This window comes from Nannobrachium achirus, assembly GCF_963921795.1.
Source record: "Nannobrachium achirus genome assembly, chromosome: 2".
Taxonomy (NCBI): Eukaryota; Metazoa; Chordata; class Actinopteri; order Myctophiformes; family Myctophidae; genus Nannobrachium; species Nannobrachium achirus.
Window position 1 is genome coordinate 23,892,879 of NC_137811.1, and position 20,216 is coordinate 23,913,094.

At 42.5% G+C, this 20,216-nt stretch overlaps 1 protein-coding gene across 1 annotated transcript in view; it reads right to left on the reverse strand.

Annotated features, from left to right (window-relative positions):
• Window positions 1-5,538: 5,538 nt before the first annotated feature.
• The window catches only part of LOC308301655 (proline-rich transmembrane protein 1), a 38,344-nt gene continuing 23,666 nt past the window's right edge, over window positions 5,539-20,216 (reverse strand). Inside the window, exon 3 of the mRNA XM_080745718.1 lies at window positions 5,539-7,802. Within this exon, the coding sequence (XP_080601844.1) occupies window positions 7,647-7,802 (156 nt within the window). The 3' untranslated portion in view covers window positions 5,539-7,646. The remainder of the gene's footprint in view (window positions 7,803-20,216) is intronic.

The window sequence follows — 20,216 nt, forward strand, 5'->3', positions numbered from 1 at the left end:
GTAAGAATATGAAAAATGACTGCAATTTTTCTTAACTGTCATAAAGAAACCAGACACAGGTCACGAACTGCACCCACGGGGCCCTGAGGTTAACCACAATGGAGTGGTGGAAGTTCAACATTCAAAGACAGGTGTCAGACTGGCTATGCTACACCGGCCATAGTACTGCACTCATGTTGTTTTTGAGCGGTGGTCACAACGCTCCTATACGTGGCCGTGTGTGTGGGTCTGTCTGTCTGTCTGTCTGTCTGTCTGTATGTCTGTATGTCTGTCTGTCTCCGGGTCTGTAGCCTGCAGTAACCTTTTCTGACCACACATGTTAAGGGAGGGGCGCTGTTGCACACACACACACACACACACACACACACACACACACACACACACACACACACACACACACACACACACACACCACCGCTCAGTTCACACGAGTGTGATTTTTACAGGAAGCGTGAAGAAGGTAGGAGCACAGTGAGTGGTTAAAATGTTCAATTTCTACGCAAGAATGAGAAGAATGAAAGGCAAAGCTTAGAGTTAATGAATAGGGTGTCACCCAACATTTTTTTTCCTCACAGGGGATAAGGATGAAGTCCAAATATGGACCTATACTATGTATACTAGTAACTAGTCAGAACGTATAGACCCATTTTGTTATTATTTATTTGAATTAAATGAAATCATTTACCCTACCTTTAAATTAAATAAAAAAATGTGAGTACTTTTTCCACCACTGGATAGGCCTAATGTATGTGGGATGACATGGCATGAATCAGATCCTGCATTAAACACATGTTCAGCTTTTAACTGATGAATGTCACACCAAAAATAGTTCCTCGTAGTAATAGTCTTTGTCAAGGAGCCACATGCTTACAGTGGTTACAGCATAGATCCAGGTACAGAAAATGACAACGATGCTGGAGTACAATGGTCCTTTGTTCCTTATTTAGTTGATGATTCATGTTGTTTGCTGATGCAGTAGTGGAAGTGCTACATACCTAAAAAAGCAAAGCTGTTTTTTTTACTATGAGGAAATGATCAGCCCCCCAAGCCCAACTCTGTTTCTTACACATGTTTATTTCACACTTTCCTTTGCTCTCTTTCTCAGGAAGAGTTGACACTGGAGGGTTTTACTTTGACTGCTTGTTGTTGACCGTCTTTAGAGGCTCTGTGGCCTTGTTTGGTTAGTACCTGTAGGGTTCTTGACCTGGTTTCTTTGTAATATCATTTATTTTCTTAAAACATTACTACTACTACTACTACTACTACTACTACTACTACTAGGCTACTACTACTACTAGACTACTATCAATACAAACAATAACATAATTACAAATAGTAGCAAAAAGATAAAACATAACCCCACATGACATCACCATAATAATAACATGAACAACATTTATACGGTAGCCTACATTGTGTCAAATTATGTCAAATTGGCCTACCAGGATAAAGATGAGAGAAAAGCTATACAATGAATTAAAGGTTCTGATAGGGTCTGCACAGCAGTGGAACTGGAGAGACTTAAAGGAGCTATAGTCAACTTTTTCTTGAAAAACGGATGCTAAAATAAAAATAATGTTTCGAAAATATTTTATAAAAAAATAAGCTTCATATATGTGTTTCTATTCAAAAATGAAGGAGGACATAGAGTCTGCACACTGGTTTCAACCAGTGTGCAGACTCTGGTATGTCCTCCTAAATGATTAGTACCATGTCATTTGTTTTACATGATTTAAAAAAATATTAGTGTTATATTCATATAATTATTTCACAATACCCTGGAGGATACTAACAAATGAAAGTCCAAATTAAATGAGCTTGTTCTTCTCAATAAACACTGATGCTTTTAAAGTAGGCCTAGCACTGATGCTTTGCCAGGAGTGTCTTTTGAAGATATTTGGTGTAGAAGAGGACCAATAAATACATAGCTGACTCTACATGGTAAACTATTAGCTATCAGCTAATCATTTCCAGGCTAATATTCAGAATTATTTTCACAAATAGAATAGGCAGTAAGCCATTGTGATTTTGGTCCTTGTAAATGTATATGTCAATATAGATGTGTTAAGCACGGTCTCTATTGGAACTAAATTCAGTTTAATTCACAAACAAGATTACTGTAGCGACAAGATATTGTCAAAGAGTTTAATTCAACAAAAGTCAAGGAGCAAAAATCTACAATATCTATCATCTAACATGCTACACAACCAGCAACAAAACATTTCAACAAATAAAAAATATATAGAAATGAAAATAGCTCCACTGTCCTGTATGAACCTTCCACGTACCACACCTAAAACTTAAACAACTTAAACAAAAACGTTCAGATTGTTTCACAGATCATTTCTGTGTCAGCTGAGGAATGGGGATGAATCGTGCTTAAAGATGCCAGAGAAACGTGAAGGAATAGCGGATGAAACACACAATGGCGATGATCCAATGCCAAGGGCAGCATGGCCTAAGCGCCGAGCCGTGGTGCTGTTCCTACACGCAGTCTCCAGGTCTCCACGTTTCACTGCTTCTCTGGTCTGAGAGAGAGAGAGAGAGAGAGAGAGAGAGAGAGAGAGAGGGAGGGAGGCGGGGGGGGGGGGGGGGGGGGGGGGGGCAGAGAGAGAGAGAGAGAGAGAGAGCAGGGTAGTTGAGACGGGAGAGAAAATGGGAGATAAAAAGGGATTAGGGTTGAAGAGACGTGGGAGAGAAAAGAAAGGAGGAGATTTCAGAAGAAGGTTGTATGGAGCAGGGACGTGCAGAGAATCTTAGAGAGGCAGGGGCTGAAATTTCAAAAAGGGCCCTTTGGTGAAAACACCAAAAATAGCCGACCTCCAAGCTCACAACGCGTCGCAGCTTGGAGGTCGGCTATCTTCGATGCTTGATTTCTACACATTTCTTGATTTCAAGATGCTGCATTCAAGTTCAGGAGAGTTTGGACAAGGCAGTTCTCTTTAATGCTGCCTTCGGGTATGGCATGGAAAGGGGGGCATTTGCATAGTAAAAACTGCATTCATGGTCTGCAGAGGGAACTTTTTTACAGATGGATAAAAGCGCCAGGCACGTGCCTGGTATGGAGAGGGGGGCCAGGAAGGGGAGAGATGGAGAATAGAGGAAAATAAGAGAGGAAGGAGGGAGACTGACAGAGGGAGTTGTGACACAAGCCAGATGGGGAAATAGAAGAGAAGAGAAATGGCAAATGTTAGAAAAGTGGAGAGAGAGAGCGAGTCAGGTAGGCGGGCGGGAACAGATAAACATGACATGATTTAAGCGATAAGGGAACGGGGAGCAAAGAGAAGAGAAAAGCCAGCGAGGGAGTGGGAAGGGGAACGAAGGAGGGAGAGGTGACGGGAAGGTTAATCGAAGGGAGAGGGAAATAAAGGAGAGGATGTAAATTACAAGAACAAGAAGGGAATGAAGATAAGCACATAAGGAGGAAATGAAGAAATAAAGAGGAATGGTAGCAGTGGAAGAAATGAAAGAAGAGCAGGACTGCCATGAAGTACTGTATAAGATATCGTCGTTGTCGGGTGGAAACCTTGTATCTCCAAGTTTCAAATGCGTACGTTCTTTCGCAAAGTAAAGCCCTGCTTCATCATACAAGGCCGTCGCACAAAACTAGTGAAAACAGCAGATCTACAAGCACACAACGCCTCGCGGTGCGAGGCGCTGTGTGCTTGTAGATCGGCTGTTTTCACTAGTTTAAATCATTTTTAAAATGATAAACGCAAAACGAACGGTTTTGGACATACAAGGTTTTCACCCGACAACGACGATATACAAAGCATCAACAAAGGGATTGGAGAGGCCGGGCGAGGATGGACGAGTGTGGACAATGAGGTCGGGAAGAGACTGTGAGAGGGGAAGGTTGACTCTCACCTAGAATGGAGACCTAGAATGATAGGACAGTGACGTCACAGTCTGAAGTGTGTGTAGCCTAGTTTCACGGGGCCCTGACAGTGGTGTTATGGGTCAAGCACTTCTGCATGACAGTCTAGTGTTGACATCACTGATGAGCCCTACAGGTATCTTTATTAGACTATTTTTCCATACACGGCACCCCTGAATTACATTCGTACTCTACAGTACCGTACATTTATGTCAAACACGTCAATCTTTCCCCCTACGATACAGTATGTGTCACAAGGAAAACTTTTATCTGTTTCCATATTAGGACAGATCGAAAATAACTTTTATACTTCAACCACTTAAAACCCAGCATTAAGGTCTTTCCATCAAAAAAATAGCAGATCTTGTGAGCTTGTAGACTTGGTGTACTGTTGGCTGAAACAGATTGCACCAAATACAGTGCAACTCAGGTCCGTTTTTACTAAGTATAAGTGGTTAAACTGAAGTGATATTGATCATTTACAAATATTATCAAGAAAGTATTCTGAGGAACCCACTTTGAGAAACCCTGCAGTACACAACCCCGAGGAATACTAGCTGCCGTGAGGATGAGTTCTAAACAAATAAATCCCATTACTTACATTAAATTGACATTTTCCAGGTAATATAGTGGAGCAAAGCTAACAACGCGTTGCGCTGCTATTTTCGATATGTTCACCAAAAGGCCCTTTTAGAAATTTCAGCCCCTGCCTCTCTAACATTCTCTGCACGTCCCTGGTGTGATTACATATCTTGGCTGAGCCAGTCAGTTGCCCTGTTATTTTACTAACCTGCAACAGTGTTTTGCTAAACCGCCTTACGTCAAGTGGCAACGGCTAATAAGATGTTGTTGTGAAGTGCTGCTGCTGCATGATTTATACTTTGTCGTTCACAACGGAACAACATTTGGAATAGTCTGTGTAGATTTATATCTTAAATTCTGTGTTGAGAGAGTGAGAAATCGAGAGAGTCATGTGGCTGATGAGATAAAACAAGATATTATCATTGTAAAGGAACGTGATTGGCAATATCTGGAAAGAGTGATGTGTTTTGATACATGTAAATACATACAACCACATGTAAACTACAATTAGAAAGAACATTAGGTAAATGATATCCACGATTCAGTGCAATTGCTTGAAGTGCATAACCTGCATTCAGCTATCAGTCCACAGTATTAGATTCATGTATAGATGAAAACGAGATATATTAAACAATATGCCCTGTAAAGGCTAGTTGGCTGGACTTACATAATTTGACAAACTTTAAAGCTGCACTATGCAGCTTCTAACCCTTGAACCTGGGCCTCCTTCACAAGTGCTGTCATTTCTTTACCATTGAGCTAATAGAGCCTGCCTAATTGCTCAGGATAAATACAATCTCGACCTTCAGGTCACAATTTGTGTCAAACCAGGAACAGAGTTGTGTCAAAGCTCACGTCTCACCTACTAGGCACAGATCTGAATGTCTCAATAGAAGAGCAGGGAGACGAAATACAACCACCAGAATGCATACATTATATTGTATTAACATACTTTACCATACAGATTGGACAAATTTACATTTTATTCCCTCAAAACGTTTACAAGGTGCCGTTTGAGGAAGTAATCAGGTAATAGAGGTAATAGAGGTAATTTAAATAAGAAAGCACAATAGTTTTTTTCTCTTTCAAAATATATTGAACTTTATTTATCAAGCAATTTGGTATACTGTATAATCTCATATTTGTATATCAAAGGACAAAAACATGACACACTGAAAACAACACACAGGCAGAAGATAAACATGCTCACTAATAAAACTACAAATCTAGAGTTTGGCCCCAATGATTAAAATAATTCTAACATCTTGTTTCTCAGTCCTATAGCCCAAGACCAAGCTGTTGTGGTTGCAAATGGTACAATTAGACCAGACCTGTCAGCGCTGAGGTGTGGTAAATCTGTGGTAAACAGTGCCTTTCTACCAGCTTTAAACATTAAGAGGGCGTACATTAGGTCAGGAGCCTCTCCTGCTTCTGTAGCGTGAGTTGGCTTCATGTACAAATACACTCCCTGGACATGACGCTAGTACGTCACAGGTACTTACAACCCTTGATGCTGAGTGCCAAGCAGAGAGGCATTATTGGGTCCCATTTTCTAAAGACTTCTTTGGTATGACTCGGTCGGGGATCGAACCCAGACCTCCCAATCTCAGGGTGGACACTCCTAACCACATAAGGCCACTGAGCTGGTGCGTTAGCTGCTCAACTCTATAACTTTATAGGTAAGGCCTGACTAAACATTATCACTGGTTCAACTAAGCAATATTACATAAACTCTCACAAGCATACTGTAATACAATACAATGCACTGTGTACATTTAACCAACTTAACATACAGTTGAACAATGATGCTGAACACAAGTGATGCTAAGGGGAAGGTTTACAAACACACACTTACAGTATACACGTATATACACGTATATGTGTGTGTGTGTGTGTGTGTGTGTGTGTGTGTGTGTGTGTGTGTGTGTGTGTGTGTGTGTGTGTGTGTGTGTGGAATTCATATATGGAATCAGAAGATTTGCATCGGCAGTAGTAATAAAATAGGAGTAGGTTATTCTCTCAAAATTCATTCTGTTGTCTTGTACAAGGCTACAATATCAATAGTTTTTGTTAAAGTGTGGTATTTCTCCTTTATGAATGTAATATATTCAGCAACTCATGTCATGAAAAGTGTCAAATTCAAATAATAATACAAAAGCAAGTCAAACTAAAAGGAGTTATAGAGCTTTGGAAAAATTATGTGAGTTTGTCTCTTTGGCTGTGTGCACTTGTACGTGTGTGAGTACATGCGTGCATGTGTGCATGCACGTGTTGGCATTGGGATGTATAGTCTCAGTGTTCATAGAGGAAAATAATGAATGATACACAAAACATTGTTTCTCTTCTGCTCATTGGAGAAACATTTAGTAACACACTTGATATTGGAAGTTGACAACTATTAACGAATGGTACTGCTTGTTGTGATTCAGTTCTGAATGACTTTGGTGGCTGGCAAAGGGGACATGGTTTTACCTGCGTTTATGCATATCGTCACTGTCGGGTAGAAACCTTGTATCTCCAAGTTTCAAATGTGTATGTTCTTTGGTAAAGTAAAGCCCTGCTTCATCACACAAGACTGTCGCACAAAACTAGTGAAAATAGGCGATCTACAAGCGAGGCGTTGTGTGCTTGTAGACCAGCTATTTTCACTAGTCTAAAACTTTTTTTCATTTTAAAAGTGATGAATACAAAACGGTTTTGGAATGGACATACAAGGTTTCCACCCGACCACGACGATATAATCATTATACTGTATAGGCCTGCAAACAGCAGAAGACAAGCAGAAAAACGAGAGCGCAAAAGTGATATCACTTGTGGGGGGTGAACTGCTTTCACTTTTTGGTGTCATTAGAGGCGATTTCTTTTCTTTCCCCAAAAATAGTCAAAATTACAGATAAACAAGCTGAAAAACCTGTTGGCATTGCGATGCGTTGCAAGCTTGTAGACCCAGAAAGGATACGTGTCACTTTAGATTTTAACCACTTAAGCCATTATTTTAGACATATAATTCTGGGGGTCCTTGACATTAAAGGGTTTGAGTTTTTCAGAAGATTCCCGTCGACCCTTATTCACATGGCGTACAATGACATAAGAGCAAAGCGGTCGCCATGTGAACACGGTCATTGGTGGTGGTCGCTAAGCCGGCGCTGAACGGGGGGGACGGCGGGAGAGACGCGGGAGGGTAAAATCAGTGGTGGAGGTAAGAGGACATGACGACCGTGTAGATGATGCTCAGGATGATGATGGCGAGGCCGATTCCCAGCGACACGTGGTTCAGCGTTCTGGCGGTCCTGCTGCTCCGCTCCGCCGCCAGCTGATCTCCCGTCAGGTTGGCATCACGGGCCTGAGGGAGGGAGGGAGGGAGGGAGGGAGGAGGTGAGGGTGGGGTATTGGGATAAGGCAGGGAGGGAGGAGAAAAACGAGAAGAGGGCGGAAGGAAGGAAGGAAGGAAGGAAGGAAGGAAGGAGAGAAGAAACGGGAGGTTGAACGGGAAGGAGCAGGTCAGGATGTGAGGTTTTTATTTTACAGAGGGATGGGGTAGGGAAGACCAGTATAAGGTTGGTGACAAATACGGGGAACAGAACGGGGAGGGGGCAGGAAGGAAGAGAGGGAAGGGAAAGAGAGAATAGAATTTAGAATGTGATGCTGACCATGCAGGATAACGTCATTGTCGGGTGGAAACCTTGTATGTCCAAAATCATTTTTTAAATGATTTGAACTAGTGAAAACAGCCGATCTACAAGCACACAACGCCTCGCACCGCGAGGCGTTGTGTGCTTGTAGATCTGCTGTTTTCACTACCTTTGTGCGATGGCCTGGTATGATGAAGCAGGGCTTTACTTTGCAAAAAAAATGTACAAATTTGAAACTTGGAGATACGAAGTTTATGCCCGACCGTGGCGATAAGCAAGTTGTCCTCCCCAGGATGATAGCACTGTAAGTAACTACCGCAACAACACCAAGAAATGTAAACATGGGTCATCATCATGCGATTTTAAGCCATACTTATTCAACAGACCGATCGCTACAGTAAGCCCCATCTGACAATAGCGATAACCCAATGCTAGTTTTAGCAACCGGCGGATCATAGTCTCTGTAGTAGAGTGACTCACTGCCTCAGCATGATGGCCTCTAAAGCCTCGAACAGAGTCGGGTCCGCGCCACCGCGGTGTACTGCGGTGTAGTCTTTTTGAGTCATAAAACTACAATGTTAACGCTCAAAAAGACTACACGTCTAATATATCCCCTGGTCCATAAGGATATCCCTTTGGTCTAGTGGTTAAGATGTTAGACTTTCACGAGGGACGGTTACACCTTCAGCTAACAACAAAGCCAACTACAACAAGGCCACATTAGTCTGAACAACCAAAACCAAAACTGCACAGAAGCACTGTTACAAAGGAGGAGAAAATAAGATTTACTGTACCTTAGGCATGATTCGATTTCACAATTTTTTTAAACACAAAATTATTTTCCACAGAAATCTTTTTTCTAATTATTTCTCTAAACCCCCCTTGCTATTAATCTCATATGTACAACATTTTTATATATTTTATTTAGCTACATTGCAAAAGCACTAGAATACTTTTCAAGTTAAAGTATTTAATGTCTATGCAACAACTGTAAACATGCTTTCTTATTGGTTAGAACCTAGCTACTAGCTACTTAACATCTAAAATGAATGCTTTGACTTTGATACTATCTTAGAATAGATGTAGACCTATTTGACAGTGCAGAAACATAATTGCCTTCCTTGATGCATTTATTTGAAAACTTTAGTTAGTTTGCAGAGCTTGTAGATCTGCTATTTTCAAACATTTTGTACTTTCACTTTTTGTACTTTTAAGTACATTTTGATGCCAACACTTTCATACTTTTACTCAAGTACATTTTGACGGTGGGTATGAAGTTGACTGGTCGGATGGTTCTCAAGATACGCAAAGTTCATATACACAGACACACACAGAGATTCTTTGCAATTATAGATTTAAAATATAAAATCAAATATATTTCAGCTTATCAGCGTGCCCGGCGTTGCCAGGGTGATTGCTCTGACAACACGTTGCAAAGCTCAGTGTTTTTCAGATTCCGTCCGGTACCGGGCACTGGTACCTGGCAGTGGCGTCAGTTCAGCAAAAGCAACATGACTGGTGTCTTGCACGTGCGCGAAGGCGCGCGTGCAAGACACCAGTCATGTTGCCATACCTTATGAATTTATTTTAAGAAGTACGTTTTATTTTTTTACCCTGTAGCCAGTGGCAGCTGCCATACCTTGCCATACCCACATTGATGCCTCTGGTACCTGGCACTGGCTGGATTAGTGTGTGGGTGAAACAGGCTCTCTCTCCCCTTCTCTCCCTCTCTGCCTCCCCCGCTCACTCATCACTCATCCCCCACTCCCTCTCTGCCTCCCACTCTCACTCTCCCTTGCAATCAATATTAATATTAAGCCCATATCTAACAGGACTTCATATGGGAATGCCCATATATGGAGGAAGACAGCCCATAGGACGACGATACACGAAAGAAGAAGAAGAAGAAGACTCGGATCTCCATGTATGGGCATAAAAGGGATTATACCGTATGTATGATGTCAGATGTGATAGACGTCATAGGATTTTCACATAACGAATAACTGCGTAAGCATGTTTGGGGTCTCACAGCATATCTCTATAGTATATATGGGTACCAGGGGTCTCCATATATGGAACTGGTCCGATATACATCACTGGCCAGACGGCCAAGACATGGTGCGACCTTGAGCTTTAGGGCGCGGTCGCTTGTCGCCCTGAGGCGTCTCACTAGTCGTGTCTACACACCCTGAAGCGTCTTAGTCATATCTACACAACATTTTGTGTGTGTGTGTGTATTTTCTTTATAGGCTGTATATATTCATTTATACAATGTGTATATAATGTGTTGATGGAGAAAAAGAAATGAAAAGGCAGATTAATCATGAATGAGGGGAAATGTATGTAAAAGGGGGAGGACATACGTTTAAAAAGGAACTACCGAAGCAACCAGGGAAGCCTGTAGTCTGAGAGGAGGAGCATGACTTTTTACACTGTGTACATAGGGTAATGTACTACTGTATAATATGTGGAAACAGATAACTGAGACAGCTGTTGCTTGTCTGTAAATGTCTCTGTGGCTCTGGGCCCAGCTATATCCTAGACATGTTGAAGCCATATGAACCCACCAGAAGGTCATCTGGGGCTGGCCTAACTTTATTGTTCACACAGTTGGAACAAAAACATGGTGAAGCAGCCTTTCACCACTATGCACCACAAACCAATGAAACTATATTCCATGTTACATCAGACAAACTCCCAAGTATAGTCCAAGTTTAAAACCTGTTTATTTAACATTGCTTACTCCACCCAATGATTTATATACTCTTTTATCTTATTTTAATTAGTGTGGTTGCTATAGGCAACACGCTTGGTTGTTCTAGGTCCGAGAACTTTTATGCCAGCTAAAGTAAACCGTTTTCTTTTTTACCTTTTAACTGAAGTTATCTGGGTTGTAAGATCTTCTACAATTTGATGTCCAATCAGACAGGATTGGTCATGCTTCACTTGACATCACAATATCTAATATAAATGGTAAGACGGAATTAATTTCCCAGCTCAATTCCTCGTGTCAGTGCAATTTCACAGAACTTTCTTTTTAAAGTGAATTGTTGAACTCTGAATGTATTTGTTTTTCTTCTGTACTTTGAATTCTGCACTTTGAATTGCCTTGATATATGAAGGGTGCTGAATAAATAAAGTTGCCTTGCCTTGCCTCATAACATGCATCAATGACAACACATTTTGTGTGAGGCTGTATTCAGAAACATAATATTGCTTTAGTATAGACATACATGTACATTCACCAGCGCTCTCTCTCTCTCTCTCTCTCTCTCTCTCTCTCTCTCTCACACATTAGTAAGGGAAAGTTAGCCTATTGCTACATCAATCTGGGAACTAAATCTAAATCACTAGCTTTCTTCACAAATGTGTTCATAAAGGTGTCTACTATCGTCTCTGAACTTTGTCAAACCCAACTCCCTTGACATACTTTGTGGGAGCCAATCAAAGTTGGGGGTATCGGGATACCCAGGGCCTGGGGTTAAAGGGGGAAAAATAATAAATGGCCAATAATAACGTATGAGGTGTGTAATTAGGGTATTGTTGGGCTGCTGAATCCATTCCAACTATTAGTTATCAGTAAAAATGACTCCTTTGCCATAAAAAAAGGCCTAATTGGCTAAGGCTTAGCCAATCATGTCATTCGAGTTCACCTGTGTCCTGTTAGTCCCTGTTTTAAACCCTCTGTTTGAGTGTTCCTTGTCAGATTGTATCATGTTATCCTGTGTGTCATGATGTGTGCTTACCCACCTGATCTTGAATAGTTTTCATGAATTCAAACCCTACTCCAACTTTTTTTTTTATTGCCAATATTATATGTCTCATGGACAGACATAAGTAGCTGTGGCCTATTTTATGGCCAAGGATTCATTTTAACTGAAAACTAATGGTTGGAATGGGTTCAGCAGCCCCAAAATACTCAAATTACACACCTCATACGTTCATATTGGCCTTTTTTCCCCCCTTTAATCCCAGGCCCTCAGGATACCCAATAACTTTGATTGGCTCCCACAAAGTATGTCAAGGGAGTTGGGTTTGACAAAGTTCAGAGGTGATAGTAGACACCTTTATGAACACATTTGTGAAGAAAGCTAGTGATTTAGATTTAGTTCCCAGATTGATGTAGCAATAGGCTAACTTTCCCTTACTACATGGTTCAACTCAACATTGTCTCATGCGTTGACGTACAGTGGCACTACAGGCTGTTTAGGTAATGGGCAAACCTTTTTAAAATTCATTTAGGATCCTATCTCCTGGTTTGAGAAAGAACTAGAAATTGGATCTAGCGGTGCTCTGCGACTTTAACTACAAAACATCTTGCGGTTTTAATCTAATCAGCCCCCTCCATCCCCCACAAATATGGCCTGTCTATTAAAACAAAGCCTGAGCTTGTTTTTCTGCACCGTGGCTGGCGTGAGAAGGCGCTGTCTGCCATTGTAAACCCCGTCCTGATTACCAGCAGCTGTTTTAGTCCTTGGCCGTTTCCTGCTCCAAAACTCTGGCCTGGCTTCAAGTCCTACTACAGAGCTGCACCCAGTACAATGATGCTGCTACTCTCTTAAAACGCCATCTTCACCATTTCGAGTTTTGCTTGTCAACTCAAAGCTGCTTCTGCTCTTTAAAGGGATAGTTCACCCAAAATATTTTGTTTGAATCGATTATTCGCCCCATGACATGGAGACTTGAATTCATGGATGTTTTTTGTCACATTCCTAAGCCACTAATTTGATGACCAGCAGTGGTTCCCTATGGAGACACAAAGAGCCTGCTTTGTTCCCTATATGGAGACGGGCACGTACCTTTTAGGCGAAGCCCGAACTGGCGAAGTGGGGAAATGTCCGATACCGTAGCGATCTGGCGAACGTCTTCTGGACAGGGCGTTTATCGTGCGCTTGCCCAGGCCTTACGGCCTGGGCATAAATATAACGATTGCATTCACCACGGCTTCGTAACTCGCGCGGCGCTCCGCCGGCCGCGCGGCCCTGGCCCGCTCTTCGCGGCCACTCGCGCCTGCGGCGCTCGGGGGCGAAGAGCAGGACCAAGGTCCGCTGGCCTTCGCGCCGCTTGCAGTGTCGTGGACAATCGATTCGCCAGATCGCTACGGTAGGAGACAAATCCCCACTTCGCCAGTTCGGGCTTCGCCAGAACAGGACTTTCCCATGGAGACACAAAGAGTGTCTTTAAATGAATATCCATGAATTCAAGTCTCCATGGGGTGAGTAATCGATAGAAAATAAGTCATTTTGGGGATGAACTATCCCTTTAATATCTGTCTAAAATATATCCCATCCAGGGCATGAATTTCATGAATCTTGTTGCCTTTGACCGCGTGCCCCTCGGATAAATAGATGCCTCACGGCCACAGTGGCCTTAATGCACCGTGATCTCCCAAGCACTATCGTCCTGTCAAAATGTTTTTTTTTGTCACCAGTGGTCTGTGGTTGAGATTCAAAATTCTTATTGGACAACATCAAGTGAAACATCGCTGCACAAATAACCAGTAAACGGTCTTGTAATCGAGGCTGATATGAATTGCGCGCAGCTTAAAATGCAACGGAAATTGATGCCTTTGTTCAGAAAGGGAGGTGATATAAGTACAAATGAACGTCATCCAGAACTTCTGACGGCCGGTCTCAGAACTCGTGCAAACCCATATGTCCTGACTCTCCCAACTAACTTAGTTCGGAAAATCTGTCTGAACCGGACGTATTTTCCAACGTCAGAAGGAGCATGTGCTGGCCTTTATGGTTCAATACCGAAAGTACTTCAAGCTTGACTACTACAAAAGAGGATCAGCTCATTCACACATGTACACAGACTCAAGAGGTGTTATGTCAGTCCCTTGTGAAGTCCAGGATGAGTTGTCGGGGAGAATACCCAGAGCTTACAGTAAAAGTGGTGTAAGAGTGGTGGAGGCTGCGTGTGTGTGTGTGTGTGTGTGTGTGTGTGTGTGTGTGTGTGTGTGTGTGTGTGTGTGTGTGTGTGTGTGTGTGTGTGTGTGTGTGTGTGTGTGTCTGCATGTGCGTGCGTGCGTGCATGCGCGTGTGTGTGTGTGTGTGTGTGTGTGTGTGTGTGAATGTGAGTCTGAACAACAGCGCCCCTCCCTTAACATGTGTGGTCAGAAAAGGTACTGCAGGCTACATACAGACACTGACGGACGGACGCATACATACATACATACCCACACACACGGCCACGTATAGGAGACGGTGTGACCACCGTTGAGGCATTTTGTATAACGTGAGGCGTTGTGAGCATGTAGATCTGCTATTTTCACAATTGCCTCTAATATTTGACAATTTGGCCAATATTTTATTTGTAATTTTAGGTATTAAAAAGTCCTTCAATTGTCACTTTAGAAATGTGCATACCTGTATATACCCTCTATACAACCTTCTGCTGGTTTGTTTACCGTTGAGTGAGAAAACAACGTTGCACTTTAAGTTAATCATCTGGGGACCCCCCTGGGGGTCCTGACCCACAGGTTGAGAACCACTGCACTAAATGACCTGGTGACCATAAGCTGACTCGTCAATGCTGTCAGAGGTCAGAGGTCAACAGATTCCTGGCACACAAACACTCCACACATCCCCCTATAGAGGGGGATGTGTGGACATCACAGCCTGGTGTTGTCATCAGGGGGAAGTGTGCCAAATTGTCTTGTTGAGAGAATGGAGTAGGGTTGCCACCCGTTCCGTATAATACGGAATCGTTCCGTATTGGACAATTAAAAGATGCGTTCCGTATTGAACCAATACGGAACGCGGTTTGTTCCGTATTTAACCAAATGCCCCATAAAGGTCTGTCACACAAACCTCAACACAGAATTTAACAATAATGAATGAAATAAAACACAGGAAAAGACAGCAAAAGGAGGGAGAGGCACGAAGGACCGCCTGTGAGGCGACTCGCAGTCGCTGAGGCTGTGGTGCGCTCTACGCTCTGCCTATAGTGGGGTTCCGTGTAATTTTTGGTTTTCATTTTAAATTTGTGTTAAAGTTTATTTTTCACTTCCAATTTGTAGATTATGATCTATAGAACAATTTTGGTTCAAGTGTCAAGACAGTAGATTGTAGACAGTAGACACTTTATAAAATAGGCTATGCTCAGGTTTAGGCTAGTGAAGCCTATTCAGCCTAAAGTAAAAATGTTCAATGTTCATAAAATAGGCTATGCTCGGGTTTAGGCTAGTGAAGCCTATTCAGCCTAAAGTAAAAATGTTCAATGTTCATTGCTAATAAAGCACTTTAAACTAGGCTATGCTCAGGTTCAGGCTAGTGAAGCCTATTCAGCCTAAAGTAAAAAAAAATTAATCTTCGTTGCTAATAAAGCACTTTAAACTTTAAGTATATGACTTAATGGTTTCTTGACTACCTTCTCTTTACTGGCCACCAAGAGACCCAATACAAGAGCCAGGTTCAAATCATTCATACATTGCTTTATTTCATACAAAATTAACTTATTCATATTTTAGAAACAATTGGCCACTTCAAACTGCAAAACAATATAGGTTATACCATGTTGTGTTATAACTATTCTATGAATTTCATGGGTTTGGGACTGCATTTTTTCGCCGGCCGGCGGCTGTGCCACGCGCACGGAACGCACGCACCGCGTGCCCGGAAGAGGTGTTCCTTATTTCAATTTCTGAAAGGTGGCAACCCTAGAATTGAGTAAAGGGTAACCATTGGGTAGGAATAGATCAGTGGTTCTCAACCTTTATAGAGCTCTGGCCCAGCATATTTCAGTAAATAATGACTGCTATAGGACTCGATATAATTAATTGTCCGTATCGTGCAGCAAATTATATTGAGCCCTTACTGTAACAGTCATTTAAGTTCACGCTTTTTCCACACAACACAGCTTTTAATTCACATATTTTTGTACATTTTATGGAATTGTGTGTAATATTATTTAAAAGTATAATTGATACATTTAACAAAAAGTACAATTCATTTCACAATACCGAGATGCGGTTTGACACCTCAACCCATGATTCATAGACAGCAGAACTAACACTTTTTCTTGGAGTAAAGGAGAAGTTGTCTCAGAGCTGATCAGTTTTTGGTACAATGGCATACGTGACCCAGGGTTTTGTGAGGTATAGCGGTTAGTTTCACATGTTGAAACAGTCAGTCAGTCAATGCTACGACAGCTTCAAGTGCCTAAAAAGATTTTTCAACAATATTTAATTATGTTCTTACTGCTCATGACCTCAACATACTAATATTACACTTGTTCATTCACAGTACGGATATGACACACACATGTGAGTCCCTGTTCATACCGTAGAAAAACATAACATATACAATGGGTATAGAATCACATAACTGCAAGAATATTTGAGATAATAGATTTGTTTCACTCTACAGAATGCACTCCCCAAGAAGCCCCCATCCCCCAAAACTTCAAACCCGCCCTCTGGGGTGGAGGGTCGCTAGTAGGGGTGTAACGATATAGTAACCGAATCATTATGCAAAAGCAAAATATCATGCCTTTTGGCTTTGTATGGTATCGTTTTACAATGCATATAATCGGTTAGCGAATCGTTTTGCAATGCAAACAATAGATTGTATTGAAACTAAGTATTTGTGCCTTGTATTTAGCAAGTTTAAGAGGGAAATTGAAAGAAGGGTCTAATTACGTTTCCATTCCATATACTCTTGGTCTATCGATAAATGTGTGTAATCTCTGTGTTCATGTCAAGGTGCAGGTTTGTCCATATGTTTTGAAATATAATGTCCATGTATTTGCTAGAGAATCACAGTGTTTACTTATTTATATCCATAATAATAGATGTTCCCTTAAAAAACCTGCACTATTGACACGTTTCGTGTATCGTGATACGTATCGTATCGCTATCAAACCTATTAAACTATTAGACCACTGCTCAAAAATGCTATCAGAACATCTGAACAACATGACTGTTGAACCTTGTGTGACTGTGTTGTTCCACGTTCTGGACTGTTTAGTGTTTTTAGGAAAGCATGTCCGTACACAGACAATAGGCCTTGCAAGGCTGGTGTCATACTAGGATGCCCCTCCCCCAGGCAGCCATTTTGAGAGGGTCAGGGGATATTAGCTATAGTAGCAGGGCTTGACATTAACCTTTTGAGGCACAGTGTCATCTGGACAAGTACATTTCCCATTCACTTGTCCAGGCACAAGTCAATGGTCAATTTGCCATTTCACTTTTTTCTTTTTGTACAAATAAATAAGACCACCCATGGCCCCCTCCACTCCACAGTCCATAGCAGGGTTCGAGTTATGCGGGGGCCAGTGGGAGCTTAGCTCCCATAGTTAAAGTCTGGGACCCCATAGTCAACAACCCCCTTTGGGATCTCTTTTTTTCTAAGTGTGTTTTTTTTTTTTTTTATCGTTTTTTTTTTTTTTTTTATGTTCCATTGGAAGAATTTATATTATTTATGTTAACTAGATATACTAAATAAACATGTTAGACAGTAAGACTGAACAATGACATCACACCGTTTAATCCTACTATTAATTTTATTATTATAAATCAGGCGCATTTAATGTGGGGTGTGAGTCTTCCTTTACCGTCCGGGTTATAACACACTCGCTGCAATGGTTCCTACCTTTCCCCCAGCTGGATGCAGACCTACCCAGCTGCGTGGTCTCGCCATGGCCTGGGCAGTGGGCATAGGCTAAGCTAGGAACCACTGCATCGAGTCTTTGCACTTCTAGCCACGGCCCGGACGGCAAAGGAAGGCGGACACGCCGGAGAGCAACAAAACAACCAAACAAAACAACGCTGTCTTAGCAAGACCATACCCGAGGGAAGTAGGGGTGCTGGGGGTGCGGCCGCACCCCCTCCCCCACGTCCCACCGCACCCCCTAAAGGGGGGTTGGGGGGAAAATATTGCCGATCGGCAAGTAGAGGCTCTGACATCAGTGGCGTGAAGTAGGAGCTATTGGCTACTTCTATTTCCAGTACAATTTCAAAATAAACATGTGTTGAATGATCGATTGTATAGACAAAAAAAAAAAAGAAAGGCTCTTGTTTTGAAATGTGCTTCTGGGCACTGTTCAGAGAGGAAATGGCTTTCAAAGGACTTCCCTTTTAACTTGTCTGAACGTCTGTCTCTCCGTGCGTAACTGATGCGTCATGGACTCGGTGGATTATAACAATACGGCCATAAAGGAATATACAGAACACCAAGACCAGGGTTCGAGTTATGCGGGGGCCAGTGGGAGCTTAGCTCCCATAGTTAAAGTCTGGGACCCCATAGTCAACAACCCCCTTTGGGGTCTCTTTTTTTCTAAGTGTGTTTTTTTTTTTTTTTTTTTTTTATGTTCCATTGGAAGAATTTATATTATTTATGTTAACTAGATATACTAAATAAACATGTTAGACAGTAAGACTGAACAATGACATCACACCGTTTAATCCTACTATTAATTTTATTATTATAAATCAGGCGCATTTAATGTGGGGTGTGAGTCTTCCTTTACCGTCCGGGTTATAACACACTCGCTGCAATGGTTCCTACCTTTCCCCCAGCTGGATGCAGACCTACCCAGCTGCGTGGTCTCGCCATGGCCTGGGCATAGGCTAAGCTAGGAACCACTGCATCGAGTCTTTGCACTTCTAGCCACGGCCCGGACGGCAAAGGAAGGCGGACACGCCGGAGAGCAACAAAACAACCAAACAAAACAACGCTGTCTTAGCAAGACCATACCCGAGGGAAGTAGGGGTGCTGGGGGTGCGGCCGCACCCCCTCCCCCACGTCCCACCGCACCCCCTAAAGGGGGGTTGGGGGGAAAATATTGCCGATCGGCAAGTAGAGGCTCTGACATCAGTGGCGTGAAGTAGGAGCTATTGGCTACTTCTATTTCCAGTACAATTTCAAAATAAACATGTGTTGAATGATCGATTGTATAGACAAAAAAAAAAAGAAAGGCTCTTGTTTTGAAATGTGCTTCTGGGCACTGTTCAGAGAGGAAATGGCTTTCAAAGGACTTCCCTTTTAACTTGTCTGAACGTCTGTCTCTCCGTGCGTAACTGATGCGTCATGGACTCGGTGGATTATAACAATACGGCCATAAAGGAATATACAGAACACCAAGACAACACAACCTAGGCTATGAAGACATTAAACATCGCCCTCTGCTAGCCCTGGCGTCCTCACTGGTGAGTCGTGGGCTCGTGGCTATAGACTTGTAATGATGAATGAATGCTATGTTATGCTGCTGTGCTGCCTGGCTAGGCTAACGTTTGGGCTAGCTAGTGGCTAATGGCTATGGTGTACCAGAACCATCGCCAATGAAGCCTGGGTTTCCGAGGCTAGCTGTTTCCTAACACTGGGGTCTGGACCGATGTGGCAGACACGTTGTATGGGTCACAACGCACTGAACACAGTGCGAAGCAACTCGTTGTGAGCTTGTACATCTGCTATTTTCACTACTTGTTTGGTACAAGGTAGTAATGTCTCTTGGTTCACGGGCTAAAAAGTTTGGGAACCATCATACTTGCTGTTGTAGACAGGTTCACGGGCTAAAATGTTTGCTTGCTGTTGTAGACAGTGGTGTAAAGTAACTAAGTAGATTAACTGAAAAGCTCTGGGAACTGAATGATTTTATGAAACTGGCACTTGTTGTCTGACTGTTGGTACCAAGAAATCCAGACTATATACCGAAAAGTACCTGATTTAATATGATTTAATATAGGAAAATACTCGTTTTAGCCGACTTTATACCCGAAAAATAGGGCCCCCATAACTATGGGGGCCACCCCCATAACTATGGGGGCCCTATTTTTCGGCGGCGCCTTCGGCGACGCTAGAGGGACCCCATAGCTCTCGGAGTATAACTCGAACTCTGGTCCATAGTCTTAAAGGGGAATACCACTCATTTTCAACATTGAACTATGTCCTAAAGAGTTGTTGTGTGGAAATAAGAAAAAAGTCCCCCCCCCCCCCTTCAGTGTTGCCTAGAACTGGAGGGTTGATTGTGGGGTTTGGCTTGCAAACGGGGTGAGATGCCGCAGGATTGCAGAGGAATGCCGTCCCCTTTCTTGCACGCATGCGTGCCGTCAAGATGTGTGACGGCGCGGTAAACCTACACCTACAGTATTAGCTTCCCGTGCCTGCGTGTCTGCCCCCTAC